The following is a 20151-nucleotide window of genomic DNA, read 5'->3' as shown; positions in this document are numbered from 1 at the left end:
CACAAGCTAATGAACGTCAGTCTTGCTGTCACGTGACCGGCCTTTCGTCCAATGGAAGTGCCGTATATCGTGTAAACTTCACATGTCAACATAGTGTGACCATGGCCTTGTTGGAGGTGGATAGCGATAAAGAGACGGTCTCTATTTCCTCCTACTTTCAAAGATTATATGGTTCAGAGAATTTGGTACTGTGTGAAATTGGTATTGTATTGGTATGATATAATACTATGCTTGGTATTGTATGAACTTGGTATGGTATTTATGAAATTGGTTTTGTATTAGTATCATATGGTACTGTTATGGTATTGGTATTTTACGGTTTTGATATTGAATGGAATTAGAATGACATTGGTATTGTAAGGAATTGGTGTGATGTTGGTATTCTATGGAATTAGGATGGTACTGGTAGTGTATGAAGTTGGTAATTATGGTATTGGTATTCTTTGAAATTGGTATGCTAGTGGCATTGTATGGTATTGGTATGGTATTGTATGAAGTTGCTATGATATTGGTATTGTGTGGAAATGGTATGGTATTTGTATTGAATGAAATTTGTATGGTATGGTATGCTATTGGTATGTTATGAAGTTGATATTGTACGTATTGGTATTGAAGGGAATATGCATGGTATATGTAGGAAATTGATGTAACATTGGTATTGTATGGACTGAGTATGGTATTGTATGAGATGTGGACGTTCCCTTGATCCAGCATGTCTATACAGCTGCATCTTGCTGAGCATCCCCTGGCACGGGGACGACCCCAGGACCAGCGCGGTAATGAGGGGGTAAATAATTGATGGGGGACAGAGACACACACTGGATGTTGTGATACGGTGGACGATCTTGTGTCAGTCGGAACCAGAATACGTCATGAGGCTCCCGGTTTCTCACCCGGCACACGCCAGCAAGAGGGCCGACATTGTTTTAGGTATTCACTCACTCACTCCATGAAATGCTAACATAATAGCTCATGTCCGGGAAGTGTTACAAAGCACACTCACTCACTGTTGCTCAAGACTGTGACGTGTTGCAAACATACTCACTCACTCACTCATTGTTGCTCAAGACTGTGAAGTGTTACAAACATACTCACTTACTCATTGTTGTTCAATACTGTGAAGTGTTACAAACAGATTCACTCACTCACTCACTGTTGCTCAAGACTGTGAAGTGTTACAAACATACTCACTCACTCACTGTTGTTCAAGACTGTGAAGTGTTACAAACAGACTCACTCACTCATTGTTGCTCAAGACTGTGAAGTGTTACAAACAGACTCACTCACTCACTCACTTTTGTTCAAGACTGTGAAGTGTTACAAACAGACTCACGCTATCACTCACTGCTGTTCAAGACTGTGAAGTGTTACAAAGAGACTCACTCACTCACTGCTGTTCAAGACTGTGAAGTGTTACAAACAGACTCACTCACTAACTAACGGTTGTTCAAGGCTGTAAAGTGTCAGAAAGATATGAATACCATCAACTGCTTACGAGTGCTGATGCAATGTTTAGCGTGCACATGACGTAGGACACGCGTCTACCGGGCTCAGTATGCTGGTAAACGTACTTGGTAGAACTATTAAATTATATAAAATCCAGTATATATGTACAGACGACGTGTCGTATCACGCCACAGGGCGACAAGCTGAAAGGTGAGACGCGTCTCGTCATCACCTGACGTTCATGACGCTGTCTGCAGCCGCAGCCAGTTATTCTACGGCGTCACTTTATCTTTCCGGAGTCAGTTTTTTCTCCTGTATCCTTCCTTTTTGTAAGCAGGAAAATGACCAGACAGCCTCCAAATGTGGGTATGTAGCAGACGCATCAGCAGCCACTGTCTTGAATTCAGGTCGTGGAAGACGACCTACTGTCTGTCACCACATCATCACTATATCTGCACAGGGAAGCACATGACTGCACGCTTGTTAGCTTCTATAATGAACCGCAAAATAGACTTCACCATGGATAGATATTTGAGAAACCTTTTTTTGTCCAAACACTGTAAAATTTAAGTGAAATTAAAGTGTCAAATGTTCTTAAAGTGAAACACAACATTACTCTCTGAGAAAGTGGCATCACAAGTCAGTATCTCGTGTGTCCGCCATCTTCTTTGATGACTGCCGTGCAACATCGATGCATGGAATGGATGAGGCGGTTGATGAAGGCCAGAGGGGCTTGAGCCCACACTCTGAGGAACGCCTGACGCAGTTCAGCTGCAGTTGTCGGCCTTGGTCGGACGTCATTCAGCCGTCTTTTAATCTTTGAATTGCGGCGACGTGCCAAATGAGATATGGCGTGTGGTCTCAAGACTTGATCAATGTACCAAGCTGCTGTGACACCATTGCCTCGCCCTGGACCGATGTTCTGGAAGACCACAGGGCCGACCCTCTGCGCAAGACTAATTCCACTGCACACCATGATGCTCGGACCACCCCACGAGTCTCTCTCAACAACACAAGCGTCCGAATAGTGTTCCCTAAGGCGTCGCCATCTGCTGTTGAGATACAGTAACGGCTCTCTTCTGAGAAGAGGACTCTTTTCTACTGCTGGTGGTGCCAATGCTGGTGCTGTGTTGCCCACTGAAGAATGTCACGGCGACAGGGTCCTCGGTGTGGCCTGTGACAGTGGAGGTGTCGACGCACGGTGTCCGCACTAATGTGTCGCTGGTGTGTCCACATGGTCTGTCGATCAGTTTCCGCAGCAGTAACAAAGCGATCTTGAAGATGCTGTCGCACAATTCAATAACGTATGAATGTTATCCGATCTGGGTGGATTTTGTATAGGGCAAGAAATGGGGGAACGCATGTGCATTTCAATTTGCACGGAACACCCGTGCATTGGGTTACCATGGCCGTTGATGTGGTACGTTTGGGCGATCGGTTTTATTGTCATCTGATTTGTTTATTGTCATCAAATTTAATTTTTCCGGACAAGTTAATGTTAAATTTTAGAAACTTTGACAAAAAATACCCAAATATTCAAATGACAACTTACTATGCAATGTTACTTGGGGTGACGTTACTTTTGCGATTCAGTATATTAGGGGCCAACCATTTGATATTTTTTGGGGCGGGAGTGGGAGGGGCGGTCAAAAAAAATATTCCTGAAAAGAAAATTTGGGTTTCAGACTGTTATTAAACAAAGGAATTGTTTGCCACAAAAATAACATTGTTGTAAAGAAATAAGAAGGCCCATAGGTTTTATTAAAGCATAAATGGTTTTGCAGCTCTATCGCTGACACAAATATCTAGTCTCCATACAAAATCCCAGTCCCCACTGCAAAGACCCCAACATATCAAATGGTCGGTCAGCTTGTAGTATTGTCAGTAATGGGGAAATTTCTGCTGCAGTTGATGAGATGCTGCATGGAAAAGGAAGGACCTCCTGGGCAATGCAAGGTCAAGGCCTGTGGTAAGTTAGCCGAGGGCATGGTGTGGAGGTGATGGGCTATGTCGGTGTTGTGGTGATGGGCTGTGTCGGTGTTGTGGTGATGGGCTGTGTCAGTGTAGAGGTGATGGAATGTGTCGTTGTGGAGGTGATGCGATGTGTAGATGATGTGGAAGTGATGAGATGTGTAGGTGATGTGGAGGTGATGGGATGTGTAGGTGTTGTGGTGATGGGCTGTGTCAGTGTGGAAGTGATGGGCTGTGTCGGTGTGTAGGTGATGTGGAGGTGAAGAGATGTGTCAGTGTTGTAGAGGTGATGGGATGTGTCGGTGTGGATGTAATGGGCTGTGTCAGTGTTGTAGAGGTGATGGGATGTGTTTGTGTGGAGGTGATGAGATGTATCGTTGTTGTGGATGTAATGGGCTGTGTCAGTGTTGTAGAGGTGATGGGCTGTGTCGGTGTGGAGGTGATGGGCTGTGTCGGTGTGGAGGTGATGGGCTGTGTCGGTGTGGAGGTAATGGGATGTGTCCTTGTGGAGGTGATGGGATGTGTAGGTGATGTGGAGGTGATGGGCTGTGTCGGTGTGGAGGTGGTGGGCTCTGTCGGTGTGGAGGTGATGGGCTGTCTGTGTGGAGTTGATGGAATATGTCAGTGTGGAGGTGATGGGCTGTGTCTGTGTGGAGGTGATAGGCTGTGCCGTTGTTGAGGTGGCGGGCTGTGTCGGTGTGGGGGTGAAGGGATGTGCAGCTGTGGAGGTGATGGGCTGTGTTGGTGTTGTGGAAGTGATGGGCTGTTTTTGTGGAGGTGATGGGCTCTGTCGGTGTGTGGAGGTGTTTGGCTGTCTCGGTGTGGAGGTGATGGGCTGTGTCGGTGTGGAGGTGATGTAATGTGTCTGTGTGGAGGTGATGGGCTGTGCCGATGTGGAGGTGATGAGCTGTGTCAGTGTGGAGGTGGTGGGCTGTCTGTGTGGAGTTGATGGAATATGTCAGTGTGGAGGTGATGGGCTGTGTCTGTGTGGAGGTGACTGGCTGTGTCTGTGTGGAGGTGATGGGCTGTGCCGATGTGGAGGTGATGAGCTGTGTCAGTGTGGAGGTGATGGGCTGTCTGTGTGGAGTTGATGGAATATGTCAGTGTGGAGGTGATGGGCTGTGTCTGTGTGGAGGTGACTGGCTGTGTCGGTGTGAAGGTGATGAGCTGTGTTGGTGTGGAGGTGGTGGGCTGTGCGTGTGGAGGTGATGGGCTGTCTGTGTGGAGTTGATGGAATGTGTCAGTGTGGAGTTGATTGAATGTGTCTGTGTGGAGGTGATGGGCTGTGTCGGTGTGGAGGTCATTAGCTGTGTCGGTATGGAGGTGATGAGCTGTGTCGGTGTGGAGGTGGTGGGCTGTGTTGGTGTGGAGGTGATGGGCTCTGTTTTGGAGGTGATGGGCTATGTGTGTGGAGTTGATGGAATGTGTTAGTGTGGAGTTGAAGGAATGTGTCTGTGTGGAGGTGATGGGCTGTGTCGGTGTGGAAGTGATGAGCTGTGTCTGTGTGGAGAGGTTATGGACTGTGTAAGTATTGAGGTGATGGGCTGTGTCGGTTTGTGGAGGTGATGGGCTGTGTCGGTGTGGAGAGGTGATGCACTGTGTAAGTATTAAGGTGATGGGCTGTGTCAGTTTGTGGAGGTGATGAGCTGTGTCGGTGTGGAGACGTGATTGACTGTGTGAGTATTGAGGTGATGGGCTTTCTCGGTTTGTGGAGGTGATTGCTGTGTCGGTGTTGTGAAAAAGATGGGCTGTCTGTGTGGAGGTGATGGGCTGTCTTTGGAGGTGATGGGCTGTCTGTGTGGAGGTGATGGGTTGTCTGTGTGGAGGTGAAGGGCTTTGTCTGTGTGGAGGTGATGGGCTGTGTAAATGTTGAGGTGATGGGCTGTGTCGGTGTGTGGAGGTGATGGGCTGTGTCGGTGTTGTGGAAGTGATGGGCTGTCTGTGTGAAGGTGGTGGGCTGTGTCGGTGTGTGCAGGTGGTGTGCTGTGTCGATGTGGAGGTGATGGGCTGTGTCGGTATGTGGAGATGATGGGTTGTGTCAGTGTTGTGGAGGTGATGGGCTGTGTTGGTGTGTGGAGGTTATGGGCTGTTTAGGTGTGTAGGTGGTTGGCTGTGTCCGTGTGGAGGTGATGGGCTTTGTCGGTGTCTGGGGGTGAAGGGCTGTGTCTGTGTTGTTGAGGTGATGGGCTGTGTCTGTGTGGAGGTGATGGGTTGTGTCGGTATGGAGGTGATGGGCTGTGTTGGTGTGAATAAGAGGGGCTGTGTCGTTGTGTGGAGGTGATGGGCGGTGTTGATGTGGAGGTGATGGGCTGTGTACGTGTGGAGGTGATGGGCTCTGTAGGTGTGGGGGTGATGGGCTGTGTCGGTGTGTGGAAGTGATGTTCTGTTTAGGTGTGTAGGTGGTGGGCTGTGTCGGTGTGGAGGTGATGGGCTGTGTCGGTGTGTGGGGGTGATGGGCTGTGTCGGTGTGTAGGTGGTGGGCTGTGTCCGTGTGGAGATGATGGGCTGTGAAGGTTTGGAAGTGATGGGCTGTGTCTGTCTGGAGGTGATGGGCTGTGTTGGTGTTGTAGTGATGAGATGTGTCGGTGTGAAGGTGATGGGCTTTTTCGGTGTTGTGGAGGTGATCGGCTTTGTCGGTGTTGGAGCGGTGATGCGCTGTGTAAGTGTGGAGGTGATGGGCTGTGTCTGTGTTGTTGAGGTGATGTGTTGTGTCAGTGTTGTGGAGGTGATGGGTTGTGTCAGTGTTGTGGAGGTGATGGGCTGTGTTGGTGTGTGGAGGTGATGGGCTGTGTTGGTGTGTGGAGGTGATGGGCTGTGTTGGTGTGTGGAGGTGATGGGCTGTGTTGGTGTGTAGAGGTGATGGGCTGTGTAGGTGTTGTGGAGGTGATGGGTTGTGTCAGTGTTGTGGAGGTGATGGGCTGTGTCTGTGTTGTGGAGGTGATGGGCTGTGTTGGTGTTGTGGAGGTGATGGGTTGTGTCAGTGTTGTGGAGGTGATGGGCTGTGTCTGTGTTGTGGAGGTGATGGGCTGTGTTGGTGTGTGGAGGTGATGGGCTGTGTTGGTGTGTGGAGGTGATGGGCTGTGTAGGTGTGAAGGTGGTGGGTTGTGTCAGTGTGGAGGTGTTGGGCTTTGTTGGTGTGGAGATGATAGGCTGTGTCAGTGTGGTGGTGAAGGGCTGTGCCGGTGCGAAGGTGATGGGTTGTGTCAGTGTGGAGGTGATGGGCTGTGTAGGTGTGAAGGTGGTGGGTTGTGTCAGTGTGGAGGTGATGGGCTGTGTTGGTGTTGTGGAGGTGATGGGTTGTGTTGGTGTGTAGAGGTGATGGGCTGTGTCTGTGTTGTGGAGGTGATGGGCTGTGTTGGTGTTGTTGAAGTGATGGGCTGTGTCGGTGTGTAGAGGTGATGGGCTGTGTCAGTGTTGTGGAAGTGATGGGCTGTGTTGGTGTGTGGAGGTGATGGGTTGTGTTGGTGTGTAGAGGTGATGGGCTGTGTCTGTGTTGTGGAGGTGATGGGCTGTGTTGGTGTGTGGAGGTGATGGGCTGTGTTGGTGTGTGGAGGTGATGGGCTGTCTGTCTGAAGGTGTGGAGCTGTGTTGGTGTGTGGAGGTGATGGGCTGTGTAGGTGTGAAGGTGGTGGGTTGTGTCAGTGTGGAGGTGATGGGCTGTGTAGGTGTGAAGGTGGTGGGTTGTGTCAGTGTGGAGGTGTTGGGCTGTGTTGGTGTGGAGGTGATGGGCTGTCTTTGGAGGTGATGGGCTGTCTGTGTGGAGGTGATGGGTTGTCTGTGTGGAGGTGAAGGGCTTTGTCTGTGTGGAGGTGATGGGCTGTGTCTGTGTTGTTGAGGTGATGTGTTGTGTCAGTGTTGTGGAGGTGATGGGCTGTGTTGGTGTGTGGAGGTGATGGGCTGTGTTGGTGTGTGGAGGTGATGGGCTGTGTTGGTGTGTAGAGGTGATGGGCTGTGTAGGTGTTGTGGAGGTGATGGGTTGTGTCAGTGTTGTGGAGGTGATGGGCTGTGTCTGTGTTGTGGAGGTGATGGGCTGTGTTGGTGTTGTGGAGGTGATGGGTTGTGTCAGTGTTGTGGAGGTGATGGGCTGTGTCTGTGTTGTGGAGGTGATGGGCTGTGTTGGTGTGTGGAGGTGATGGGCTGTGTTGGTGTGTGGAGGTGATGGGCTGTGTAGGTGTGAAGGTGGTGGGTTGTGTCAGTGTGGAGGTGTTGGGCTGTGTTGGTGTGGAGATGATAGGCTGTGTCAGTGTGGTGGTGAAGGGCTGTGCCGGTGCGAAGGTGATGGGTTGTGTCAGTGTGGAGGTGATGGGCTGTGTAGGTGTGAAGGTGGTGGGTTGTGTCAGTGTGGAGGTGATGGGCTGTGTTGGTGTTGTGGAGGTGATGGGTTGTGTTGGTGTGTAGTGGTGATGGGCTGTGTCTGTGTTGTGGAGGTGATGGGCTGTGTCAGTGTTGTGGAAGTGATGGGCTGTGTCGGTGTGTAGAGGTGATGGGCTGTGTCAGTGTTGTGGAAGTGATGGGCTGTGTTGGTGTGTGGAGGTGATGGGTTGTGTTGGTGTGTAGAGGTGATGGGCTGTGTCTGTGTTGTGGAGGTGATGGGCTGTGTCGGTGTGTGGAGGTGATGGGCTGTGTTGGTGTGTGGAGGTGATGGGCTGTCTGTCTGAAGGTGTGGAGCTGTGTTGGTGTGTGGAGGTGATGGGCTGTGTAGGTGTGAAGGTGGTGGGTTGTGTCAGTGTGGAGGTGATGGGCTGCGTAGGTTTGAAGGTGGTGGGTTGTGTCAGTGTGGAGGTGTTGGGCTGTGTTGGTGTGGAGATGATAGGCTGTGTCAGTGTGGAGGTGATGGGCTTTGTTGGTGTGCGAAGGTGATGGGTTGTGTCAGTGTTGTGGAGGTAATGGGCTGTGTAAGTGTTTAGGTGATGGGCTGTGTCGTTGTGTAGAGGTGATGGGCTGTGTCGGTGTGTAGAGTTGATGGGCTGTGTTGGTGTTGTGGAAGTGATGGGCTGTGTCGGTGTGTAGAGGTGATGGGCTGTGTCAGTGTTGTGGAAGTGATGGGCTATCTGTGTGAAGGTGGTGGGCTGTGTCGGTGTGTGCAGGTGTTGTGCTGTGTCGATGTGGAGGTGATGGGCTGTTTCGTTGTGTGGAGGTGATAGGTTGTGTAGGTGTGGAGGTGATGGGCTGTGTCGGTATGGAGGTGATGGGCTGTGTCTGTGTGGAGGTGATGGGTTGTGTCGGTATGGAGGTGATGGGCTGTGTTGGTGTGGAGATGATAGGCTGTGTCAATGTGGTGGTGAAGGGCTCTGTAGGTGTGGAGGTGATGGGCTGTGTCAGTGTGTAGGTGGTGGGCTGTGTCCGTGTGGAGGTGATGGACTGTGGAGGTTTGGAGGTGATGGGCTGTGTTGGTGTGGAGGTGATGGGCTGTCTGTGTGGAGGTGATTGGCTGTTTGTGTGGAGGTGATGGGCTGTCTGTGTGGAGTTGATGAATTTTGTCACTGTGGGGTTGATGGAATGTGTCTGTGTGGAGGTGATGAGCTGTGTCGGTGTGGAGGTGATGAGCTGTGTCTGTGTGGAGGTGGTGGGCTGTGTTGGTGTGGAGGTGATGGGTTGTCTTTGTGGAGGTGATGGGCTGTCTGTGTGGAGTTGATGGAATGTGTCTGTGTGGAGGTGATGAGCTGTGTCTGTGTGGAGGTGATGAGCTGTGTCGGTGTGGAGAGGTGATGGGCTGTGTAAGTATTGAGGTGATTGGCTGTCTCGGTTTGTGGAGGTGATTGGCTGTGTCGTTGTTGTGAAAGTGATGGGCTGTCTGTGTGGAGGTGATGGGCTGTCTTTGTGGAGGTGAAGGGCTGTCTGTGTGGAGGTGATAGGCTGTCTGTGTGGATGGTGAAGGGCTGTGTCGGTGCGAAGGTGATGAGATGTGTCTGTGTGGAGGTGGTAGGCTGTGTAGGTGTGGAGGTGATGGGCTGTGTAGGTGTGGAGGTGATGGGATCTCTCGGTGTTAAGGAGGTGATGGGCTGTGTCGGTGTGTGGAGGTGATGGGCTGTGTAAATGTTGAGGTGATGGGCTGTGTCGGTGTGTGGAGGTGATGAGCTGTGTCGGTATTGTGGAAGTGATGGCCTGTCTGTGTGAAGGTGGTGGGCTGTGTCGGTGTGTGCAGGCGGTGTGCTGTGTCGGTGTGGAGGTGATGGGCTGTGTCGGTGTGTGGAGGTGATGGGTTGTGTCAGTGTTGTGGAGGTGATGGGCTGTGTTGGTGTGTGGAGGTGATGGGTTGTGTAAGTGTTGAGGTGATGGGCTGTGTCTGTGTGTAGAGGTGATGGGCTGTGTTGGTGTTGTGGAAGTGATGGGCTGTGTCAGTGTGTAGAGGTGATGGGCTGTGTTGGTGCTGTGGAAGTGATGGGCTATCTGTGTGAAGGTGGTGGGCTGTGTCGGTGTGTGCAGGTGTTGTGCTGTGTCGATGTGGAGGTGATGGGCTGTTTCGTTGTGTGGAGGTGATGGGTTGTGTGGGTGTGGAGGTGGTGGGCTGTGTAGGTGTAGAAGTGATGGGCTGTGTAAGTGTTGTAGTGATGGGCTGTGTCTGTGTGGGGGTGATGGGCTGTGTCGGTGTGTGGAGGTGATGGGCTGTCATTGTGGAGGTGATGGGCTGTGAAGGTGTGGAGGTGATGGGCTGTGTCAGTGTGGAAGTGATGGAATGTGTCTGTGTGTGGAGATGATGGTCTGTGTCGGTGTGTGGAGGTGCTGGTCTTTCAATGTGGAGGTGATGGGCTGTGTCTGTGTTATGGAAGTGATGGCCTGTCTGTATGCTGGTGATGGGCTGTGTCGGTGTGTTGAGATGATGGGCTGTGTAAGTGTTGAGGTGATGGTCTCTCTGTGTGGAGGTTATTGACTGTGTCGGTGTTGTGGAAGTGATAGACTGTGTCGGTGTTGTGGAAGTGATAGGCTGTGTCGATGTTGTGGAAGTGATAGGCTGTGTCGGTGTTGTGGAAGTGATAGGCTGTGTCGGTGTTATAGTTATGAGATATGTCGGTGTGAAGGTGATGGGCTTTGTCGGTGTTGGAGACGTGATGGGTTGTGTAAGTGTGGAGGTGATGGGCTTTGTCGTTGTTGTGGAGGAGATGGGCTGTGTCGGTGTTGTGGAGGAGATGGGCTGTATCTGTGTGGAGGTGATGGGCTGTGTCGGTGTTGTGGAGGAGAATGGCCGTGTCTGTGTGGAGGTGATGGGCTGTGTCGGTGTTGTGGAGGTGATGTGTTGCGTTTTAATTATGCCCCCCAGAGCGGCCGCTCTGTTAGGAAGTTTGTACCCCGTATCAGCGTGCCAAGAGTCAGGGTGTGGGGAGCGGCCTGTCTGTGAGGCAGGTTGTACCCCGTCTCAGCGTGCCAAGAGTCGGGGTGTGGGGAGCGGCCTGTCTGTGAGGCAGGTTGTACCCCGTCTCAGCGTGCCAAGAGTCGGGGTGTGGGTAGCGGCCTGTCTGTGGGGTAGGTTGTACCCCGTCTCAGCGTGCCAAGAGTCGGGGTGTGGGGAGCGGCCTGTCTGTGAGGCAGGTTGTTCTCCACCTCAACGTGCCAGCGGGCGGGGAGCGGGCCGCCCAGACAGAAGGATCAATCACATTGCTACAGTCTTATTTATCTGCCAGACTTGCTTGCAGGAAGAATCAATCTTCGGTAACCATGTTCACCTCCAAAGTCCTTCACCTTGAAATATTAGGTCAGAAGGTGTTGTGTGGTTCAGTGCAGTCAATTGCGTATCCATGTTAATAAATTGCCTCTCTGGCACTGTGTTGCTGGTGTATAGCACAATGACCAGCAGAAAGGCCTCCCATTCTCTTCACCGATAAATATTCAAATAAAATCTGTCAAAAAAACATCCACCAATAATTAGGATAAATAGTTTATTATTTCAATGTGGTCATTTCACCGGCAGGAAGGACAATTTCAAACAAAACAAAACGTGAATGTATGCTGGTATCTCAGTCACACAACCAATGGAGCTATTGGTCTCTTCAGGTCAGGGGATACACGTCCCTGGCAGATGGTGTGTGTCCCTGGCAGATGGTGTGTGTCCCTGGCAGATGGTGTGTGTCCCTGGCAGATGGTGTGTGTCCCTGACAGATGGTGTGTGTCCCTGGCAGATGGTGTGTGTCCCAGGCAGATGGTGTGTGTCCAAGGAAGATGGTGTGTGTCCCAGACAGATGGTGTGTGTCCCTTGCAGATGGTGTGTGTCCCTGGCAGATGGTGTGTGTCCCAGGCAGATGGTGTGTGTCCCAGACAGATGGTGTGTGTCCCTGGCAGATGGTGTGTGTCCCTGGCAGATGGTGTGTGTCCCTGACAGATGGTGTGTGTCCCAGACAGATGGTGTGTGTCCCAGTCTGATGGTGTGTGTCCCAGACAGATGGTGTGTGTCCCTGGCAGATGGTGTGTCTCCCAGGCAGATGGTGTGTGTCCCAGACAGATGGTGTGTGTCCCAGACAGATGGTGTGTGTCCCAGTCTGACGGTGTGTGTCCCTGGCAGATGGTGTGTGTCCCAGGCAGATGGTGTGTGTCCCAGACAGATGGTGTGTGTTCCTGTCTGATGGTAAGTGTTCCAGTCAGATGGTTTGTGTTCCAGTCAGATGGTTTGTGTTCCAGTCAGATGGTATATGTCGAAGTCTGATGGTATGTGTTCCAGTCAGATGGTGTGTGTTCCCGTCAGATAGTACAATGTATATGTTCCCGTCAGATAGTATATATTCCAGTCAGAAGGTATGTGTCCCAGGCAGATGGTGTTGTCCCTGGCAGATGGTGTTTGTCCCTGGCAGATGGTGCGTGTCCCTGGCAGATGGCGTGTGTCCCTGGCAGATGGTGTGTGTCCCTGGCAGATGGCGAGTGTCCCAGACAGATGGCGTGTGTCCCTGGCAGATGGTTTGTGTTCCAGTCAGATGGTTTGTGTTCCAGTCAGATGGTACGTGTTCCAGTCTGATGGTACGTGTTTCAGTCAGATGGTATGTGTTCCAGTCAGATGATATGTGTTCCAGTCAGATGGTTTGTGTTCCAGTCAGATGGTTTGTGTTCCAGTCAGATGGTACGTGTTCCAGTCTGATGGTACGTGTTTCAGTCAGATGGTATGTGTTCCAGTCAGATGATATGTGTTCCAGTCAGATGGTATGTGTTCCAGTCAGGTGGTACGTGTTCCCGTCAGATAGTATATGTTCCAGTCAGATGATATGTGTTCCAGTCAGATGATTTGTGTTCCAGTCAGATGGTTTGTGTTCCAGTCAGATGGTACGTGTTTCAGTCAGATGATATGTGTTCCAGTCAGAAGATATGTGTTCCAGTCAGATGGTTTGTGTTTCAGTCAGATGTTATGTGTTCCAGTCAGATGATATGTGTTCCAGTCAGATGGACTGTGTTCCAGGCAGATGTTATGTGTTTCAGTCAGATGGTATGTGTTCCAGTCAGATGGACTGTGTTCCAGGCAGATGTTATGTGTTCCAGTCAGATGGACTGTGTTCCAGGCAGATGTTATGTGTTTCAGTCAGATGGTATGTGTTCCAGTCAGATGGTATGTGTTTCAGTCAGATGGTTTGTGTTCCAGTCAGATGGTATGTGTTTCAGTCAGATGGTATGTGTTCCAGTCAGATGGTACGTGTTCCAGTCAGATGATATGTGTTCCAGTCAGATGATATGTGTTTCAGTCAGATGATATGTGTTCCAGTCAGATGGTTTGTGTTCCAGTCAGATGGTTTGTGTTCCAGTCAGATGTTATGTGTTTCAGTCAGATGTTATGTGTTCCAGTCAGATGATATGTGTTCCAGTCAGATGGTATGTGTTCCAGTCAGATGGTTTGTGTTCCAGTCAGATGGTTTGTGTTCCAGTCAGATGGTTTGTGTTTCAGTCAGATGTTATATGTTTCAGTCAGATGTTATGTGTTCCAGTCAGATGGTTTGTGTTCCAGTCAGATGATATGTGTTCCAGTCAGATGGTTTGTGTTCCAGTCAGATGATATGTGTTCCAGTCAGATGGTATGTGTTCCAGTCAGATGGTATGTGTTCCAGTCAGATGGTATGTGTTCCAGTCAGATTGTACGTGTTCCAGTCAGATGGTTTGTGTTCCAGTCAGATGTTATGTGTTTCAGTCAGATGTTATGTGTTCCAGTCAGATGATATGTGTTCCAGTCAGATGATATGTGTTCCAGTCAGATGGTATGTGTTCCAGTCAGGTGGTATGTGTTCCAGTCAGATGATATGTGTTCCAGTCAGATGATATGTGTTCCAGTCAGATGATATGTGTTCCAGTCAGATGGTATGTGTTCCAGTCAGATGATATGTGTTCCAGTCAGATGGTATGTGTTCCAGTCAGATGATATGTGTTCCAGTCAGATGATATGTGTTCCAGTCAGATGGTATGTGTTCCAGTCAGATGATATGTGTTTCAGTCAGATGGTATGTGTTTCAGTCAGATGGTACGTGTTCCAGTCAGATGGTACGTGTTCCAGTCAGATGGTACATGTTCCAGTCAGATGGTATGTGTTCCAGTCAGATGGTTTGTGTTCCAGTCAGATGATATGTGTTCCAGTCAGATGATATGTGTTTCAGTCAGATGGTACGTGTTCCAGTCAGATGGTATGTGTTTCAGTCAGATGGACTGTGTTCCAGTCAGATGGTATGTGTTCCAGTCAGATGGTATGTGTTTCAGTCAGATGGACTGTGTTCCAGTCAGATGGACTGTGTTCCAGTCAGATGGTATGTGTTCCAGTCAGGTGATATGTGTTCCAGTCAGATGGTATGTGTTTCAGTCAGATGATATGTGTTTCAGTCAGATGATATGTGTTCCAGTCAGAAGGTTTGTGTTCCAGTCAGATGTTATGTGTTCCAGTCAGATGATATGTGTTTCAGTCAAATGGTTTGTGTTCCAGTCAGATGGTTTGTGTTCCAGTCAGATGGTATGTGTTCCAGTCAGATGGTTTGTGTTCCAGTCAGATGGTTTGTGTTCCAGTCAGATGGTTTGTGTTCCAGTCAGATGATTTGTGTTCCAGTCAGCATGCACACACACACACGTTGTGGCTACAGTTCAGTACACACACACACAGACACGTTGTGGCTACAGTTCAGTTCAAACACACACGTTGTGGCTTCTGTTCAGCACACACACACACGTTGTGGCTACTCTTCAGTACACACACACACACGTTGTGACCACAGTTCAGTACACACACACACGTTGTGGATACTGTTCAGCACACACACACGTTGTAGCTACTGTTCAGTACACACACACATTGTGGCTACTGTTCAGCACACACACACACGTTGTGGCTACTTTCAGCACACACACACACACGTTGTGGCTACTGTTCCGCATGCACACACACACGTTGTGACTACAGTTCAGTACACACACACACACAGACACGTTGTGGCTACAGTTCAGTACAAACACACACGTTGTGGCTTCTGTTCAGCACACACACACACGTTGTGGCTACTGTTAAGCACACACACACACACGTTGTGGCTACAGTTCAGTACACACACACACGTTGTGGCTACAGTTCAGTACACACACACACAAGCGCGTTGTGGCTACTGTTCAGTACACACACACGTTGTGGCTACTGTTAAGTACACACACACACGTTGTAGCTACAGTTCAGTACACACACACACGTTGTGGCTACAGTTCAGTACACACACACACACACACACACACGTTGTGGCTACTGTTCAGCATACACACACACACACACGTTGTGGCTACTGTTCAGCACACACACACGTTGTGGCTACTGTTCAGCACACACACACGTTGTGGCTACTGTTCAGCACACACACACAAACGATGTGGCTACTGTTCAGCACACACGCACACTTGTGGTTGCGAATCAGGAACAAGTACATGTAAACAGACTGAAAAACACGTATTCCTAAAAAAAATTATGTCAGTGTTGCGTCAGAAAGTGCTTAAAACGACTATAATGCTGATTTTGGCAATGACCGGCGGCAATGGAAACGTGACACGAGCTTGTGGGTAGCTTGGTGTGCCCGTACGTGCCAGACAGGGCGCCGTCATTGTGAATCCATCTCTTTACTTGGTCGATGCACTTTACCTGACGCAGTGTGTTGCTGTCACCTCTGCAAGGGGCCAGACTCGACGTGATCATTGCAAACTCTGGAGTGTCAGCTCAACCAATCATTCTTGGCAGCGAAGGAAGGAATATTACATCCGTCACTCAAATTGGATCTGGGCTTTTTTTAAAGAAACATACGCATATAGACTTCTGTAGACTGTAGGACAAGGCGGCGTTTGACGTGGAATAAGCTTGCAGTGAGGCACGTGTGCAACAGAAGAGCTCGACCAACGACTCACGTGTATTCTGGTTTATGGTCGTGTGTACGTTCGAATCTGGTCACACGGAAGCAGGTACAAACAAGTGTGTAGCTGACTCAAGTAATGTATGGAGCGAAAGAAATCTGGAGGCAGTGTTGTGTCAGAGTATTGACATAAGAGTGGAGCCCTTCGGGGTGGGTATATCCTTATCAAAGGATCATAATATCATCTTTTACATGGTAATAGGGATTGTTCTCTCGCCGATTAAATTACATGCAACTATAATCTCATTCCTTGAACCTTATCTAGCTATGATGAGATGAGCACCAAGTGGTTAGGTCACTCCCCACACCTTCTGTACGTCGCCACCGAGCCACACACACACCTGAGATAAACACACGTTTATGTTTATAACAGAGTAATCTCCCCTGACTCGCTTCGCTCCAGTCCCACAGCACTGTTCTTATTGCACACTTGACAGGTTTGCCTGGAGTGGTGTACTCTCCACATGTCACATCTGCCGTTGTGTATGTTGTACAACTGGAAGTGTCTACAGTGTCGTGTGTACAGTTTGTCAATCTGCCGTTGGGTATGTTGTACAACTGGAAGTGTCTACAGTGTCGTGTGTACAGTGTGTCAATCTGCCGTTGTGTATGTTGTACAACTGGAAGTGTCTACAGTGTCGTGTGTACAGTGTGTCAATCTGCCGTTGTGTATGTTGTACAACTGGAAGTGTCTACAGTGTCGTGTGTACAGTGTGTCAATCTGCCGTTGTGTATGTTGTACAAATGGAAGTGTCTACAGTGTCGTGTGTACAGTGTGTCAATCTGCCGTTGTGTATGTTGTACAACTGGAAGTGTCTACAGTGTCGTATGTACAGTGTGTCAATCTGCCGTTGTGTATGTTGTACAAATGGAAGTGTCTACAGTGTCGTGTGTACAGTGTGTCAATCTGCCGTTGTGTATGTTGTACAACTGGAAGTGTCTACAGTGTCGTGTGTACAGTGTGTCAATCTGCCGTTGTGTATGTTGTACAACTGGAAGTGTCTACAGTGTCGTATGTACAGTGTGTCAATCTGCCGTTGTGTATGTTGTACAAATGGAAGTGTCTACAGTGTCGTATGTACAGTGAGTCATATCACCTTATTTACCCGTATATACATCCCTCTATCAATATATGAATGAGGTTTTCGCTGGATATTGCATGTAGCTCGTGACTGCGCACACAAACGCCATGGGCGTTTGTTTCGAAAATGTTCATAATATTCAGAAAAAGAGTTGAATAATGGGCAATATGGAATAAGTGATACGAAATGTTCCAAACAGAAAGTGTACATAGCCCCTTTCCAGCCAACATTGTTATGTGGAGGTCGTGGTTCTAGGTCTGTCGGTACACGATGGCCCATAGCTGGTGTTATTGGTCAAAGTGTCTCAACTGACTGCTCATCGAGATTTCACGTTTTTACACGTTATCACGTGACCAACACTTGCCTCCCTGCCTTGCTATCAATCATGTCGCAGCTCCGGGCTGAAGACAACAATCCCCCAGGCTCATCCCACCCTGAAGATGGCGACGTAGTCTTAAACAGAACACATTTATTTCCATTGTCTTGGTTATCGTACAACGAAGCGAACTGCAAACTATTAAAGCGTTTGTAATGTGTGGTGGGGCTTGGCGATATGGGAAATGTTCCATTACAGAGTGAGGAGATAACGTATGACACCATGCAGGAGAACAAGCAACTCAACACAATGTGTGATGAAATAGTGCAATAGTACAGATAGTCTCATATTCTGCAGAGTACCACAACTGACTGGTGTTATGCATCCTTACATACCACATGTTACACAGTGTCACAACTGACTGGTGTTATGCATCCTTACATACCACATGTTACACAGTGTCACAACTGACTGGTGTTATGCATCCTTACATACCACATGTTACACAGTGTCACAACTGACTGGTGTTATGCATCCTTACATACCACATGTTACACAGTGTCACAACTGACTGGTGTTATGAATACTTACATACCACATGTTACACAGTGTCACAACTGACTGGTGTTATGCATCCTTACATACCACATGTTACACAGTGTCACAACTGACTGGTGTTATGCATCCTTACATACCACATGTTACACAGTGTCACAACTGACTGGAGTTATGCATCCTTACATACCACATGTTACACAGTGTCACAACTGACTGGTGTTATGCATCCTTACATACCACATGTTACACAGTGTCACAACTGACTGGTGTTATGAATACTTACATACCACATGTTACACAGTGTCACAACTGACTGGTGTTATGCATCCTTACATACCACATGTTACACAGTGTCACAACTGACTGGTGTTATGCATCCTTACATACCACATGTTACACAGTGTCACAACTGACTGGTGTTATGCATCCTTACATACCACATGTTACACAGTGTCACAACTGACTGGTGTTATGCATCCTTACATACCACATGTTACACAGTGTCACAACTGACTGGTGTTATGAATACTTACATACCACATGTTACACAGTGTCACAACTGACTGGTGTTATGCATCCTTACATACCACATGTTACACAGTGTCACAACTGACTGGTGTTATGAACACTTACATACCACATGTTACACAGTGTCACAACTGACTGGTGTTATGAACACTTACATACCACATGTTCCACAGTGTCACAACTGACTGGTGTTATGAATACTTATATACCATATGTTACACAGTGTCACAACTGACTGGTGTTATGAATACTTACATACCACATGTTCCACAGTGTCACAACTGACTGGTGTTATGAACACTTACATACCACATGTTCCACAGTGTCACAACTGACTGGTGTTATGAATACTTATATACCATATGTTACACAGTGTCACAACTGACTGGTGTTATGAACACGTACATACCACATGTTACACAGTGTCACAACTGACTGGTGTTATGAATACTTACATACCACATGTTACACAGCGTCAAAACTGACTGGTGTTATGAGCGCGTAGATATCACATGTTACACAGTGTCACAACTGACTGGTGTTATGAACGCGTAGATATCACATGTTACAAAAAGTCACAACTGACTGATTTGATGAATACTTACATACCACATGTTACACAGTGTCACAACTGACTATTGTGAGGAAAATTTACAAACCACATGTAACACAGTGTCACAACTAACTGATATGAAGAATACTTACATACATGTTACACAGTATCAGAACTGACTGCTTTGATGAATACTTACATACCTCCATTTACACAGTGTCACATCTGATTGGTGTTATGAATACTTATATATCACATGTTACACAGTGTCACAACTGACTGGTGTTATGCATCCTTACATACCACATGTTACACAGTGTCACAACTGACTGGAGTTATGCATCCTTACATACCACATGTTACACAGTGTCACAACTGACTGGTGTTATGCATCCTTACATACCACATGTTACACAGTGTCACAACTGACTGGTGTTATGAATACTTACATACCACATGTTACACAGTGTCACAACTGACTGGTGTTATGCATCCTTACATACCACATGTTACACAGTGTCACAACTGACTGGTGTTATGCATCCTTACATACCACATGTTACACAGTGTCACAACTGACTGGTGTTATGCATCCTTACATACCACATGTTACACAGTGTCACAACTGACTGGTGTTATGCATCCTTACATACCACATGTTACACAGTGTCACAACTGACTGGTGTTATGAATACTTACATACCACATGTTACACAGTGTCACAACTGACTGGTGTTATGCATCCTTACATACCACATGTTACACAGTGTCACAACTGACTGGTGTTATGAACACTTACATACCACATGTTACACAGTGTCACAACTGACTGGTGTTATGAACACTTACATACCACATGTTCCACAGTGTCACAACTGACTGGTGTTATGAATACTTATATACCATATGTTACACAGTGTCACAACTGACTGGTGTTATGAATACTTACATACCACATGTTCCACAGTGTCACAACTGACTGGTGTTATGAACACTTACATACCACATGTTCCACAGTGTCACAACTGACTGGTGTTATGAATACTTATATACCATATGTTACACAGTGTCACAACTGACTGGTGTTATGAACACGTACATACCACATGTTACACAGTGTCACAACTGACTGGTGTTATGAATACTTACATACCACATGTTACACAGCGTCAAAACTGACTGGTGTTATGAGCGCGTAGATATCACATGTTACACAGTGTCACAACTGACTGGTGTTATGAACGCGTAGATATCACATGTTACAAAAAGTCACAACTGACTGATTTGATGAATACTTACATACCACATGTTACACAGTGTCACAACTGACTATTGTGAGGAAAATTTACAAACCACATGTAACAC

General features: G+C 48.1%; 1 protein-coding gene across 1 annotated transcript; it reads right to left on the bottom strand.

Annotated features, from left to right (window-relative positions):
* Positions 1–8442: 8442 nt before the first annotated feature.
* LOC139460238 (mucin-2-like) lies at positions 8443–17218 on the bottom strand. Its single transcript, XM_071241746.1, has 2 exons — positions 17196–17218; positions 8443–9925 (listed from the first exon to the last, which is right to left on the bottom strand). Exons 1-2 carry the CDS (start codon positions 17216–17218, stop codon positions 8443–8445), a joined length of 1506 nt encoding a protein of 501 aa, XP_071097847.1.
* Between the last annotated feature and the right edge of the window lie 2933 nt (positions 17219–20151).

This window comes from Haliotis cracherodii, unplaced genomic scaffold (genome assembly GCF_022045235.1).
Source record: "Haliotis cracherodii isolate W230 unplaced genomic scaffold, xgHalCrac1.p SCAF_14, whole genome shotgun sequence".
NCBI classification, from domain to species: domain Eukaryota; kingdom Metazoa; phylum Mollusca; class Gastropoda; order Lepetellida; family Haliotidae; genus Haliotis; species Haliotis cracherodii.
Note: the sequence above shows the minus strand (reverse complement) of the source record. Positions and strands in the feature narration are given on the sequence as shown.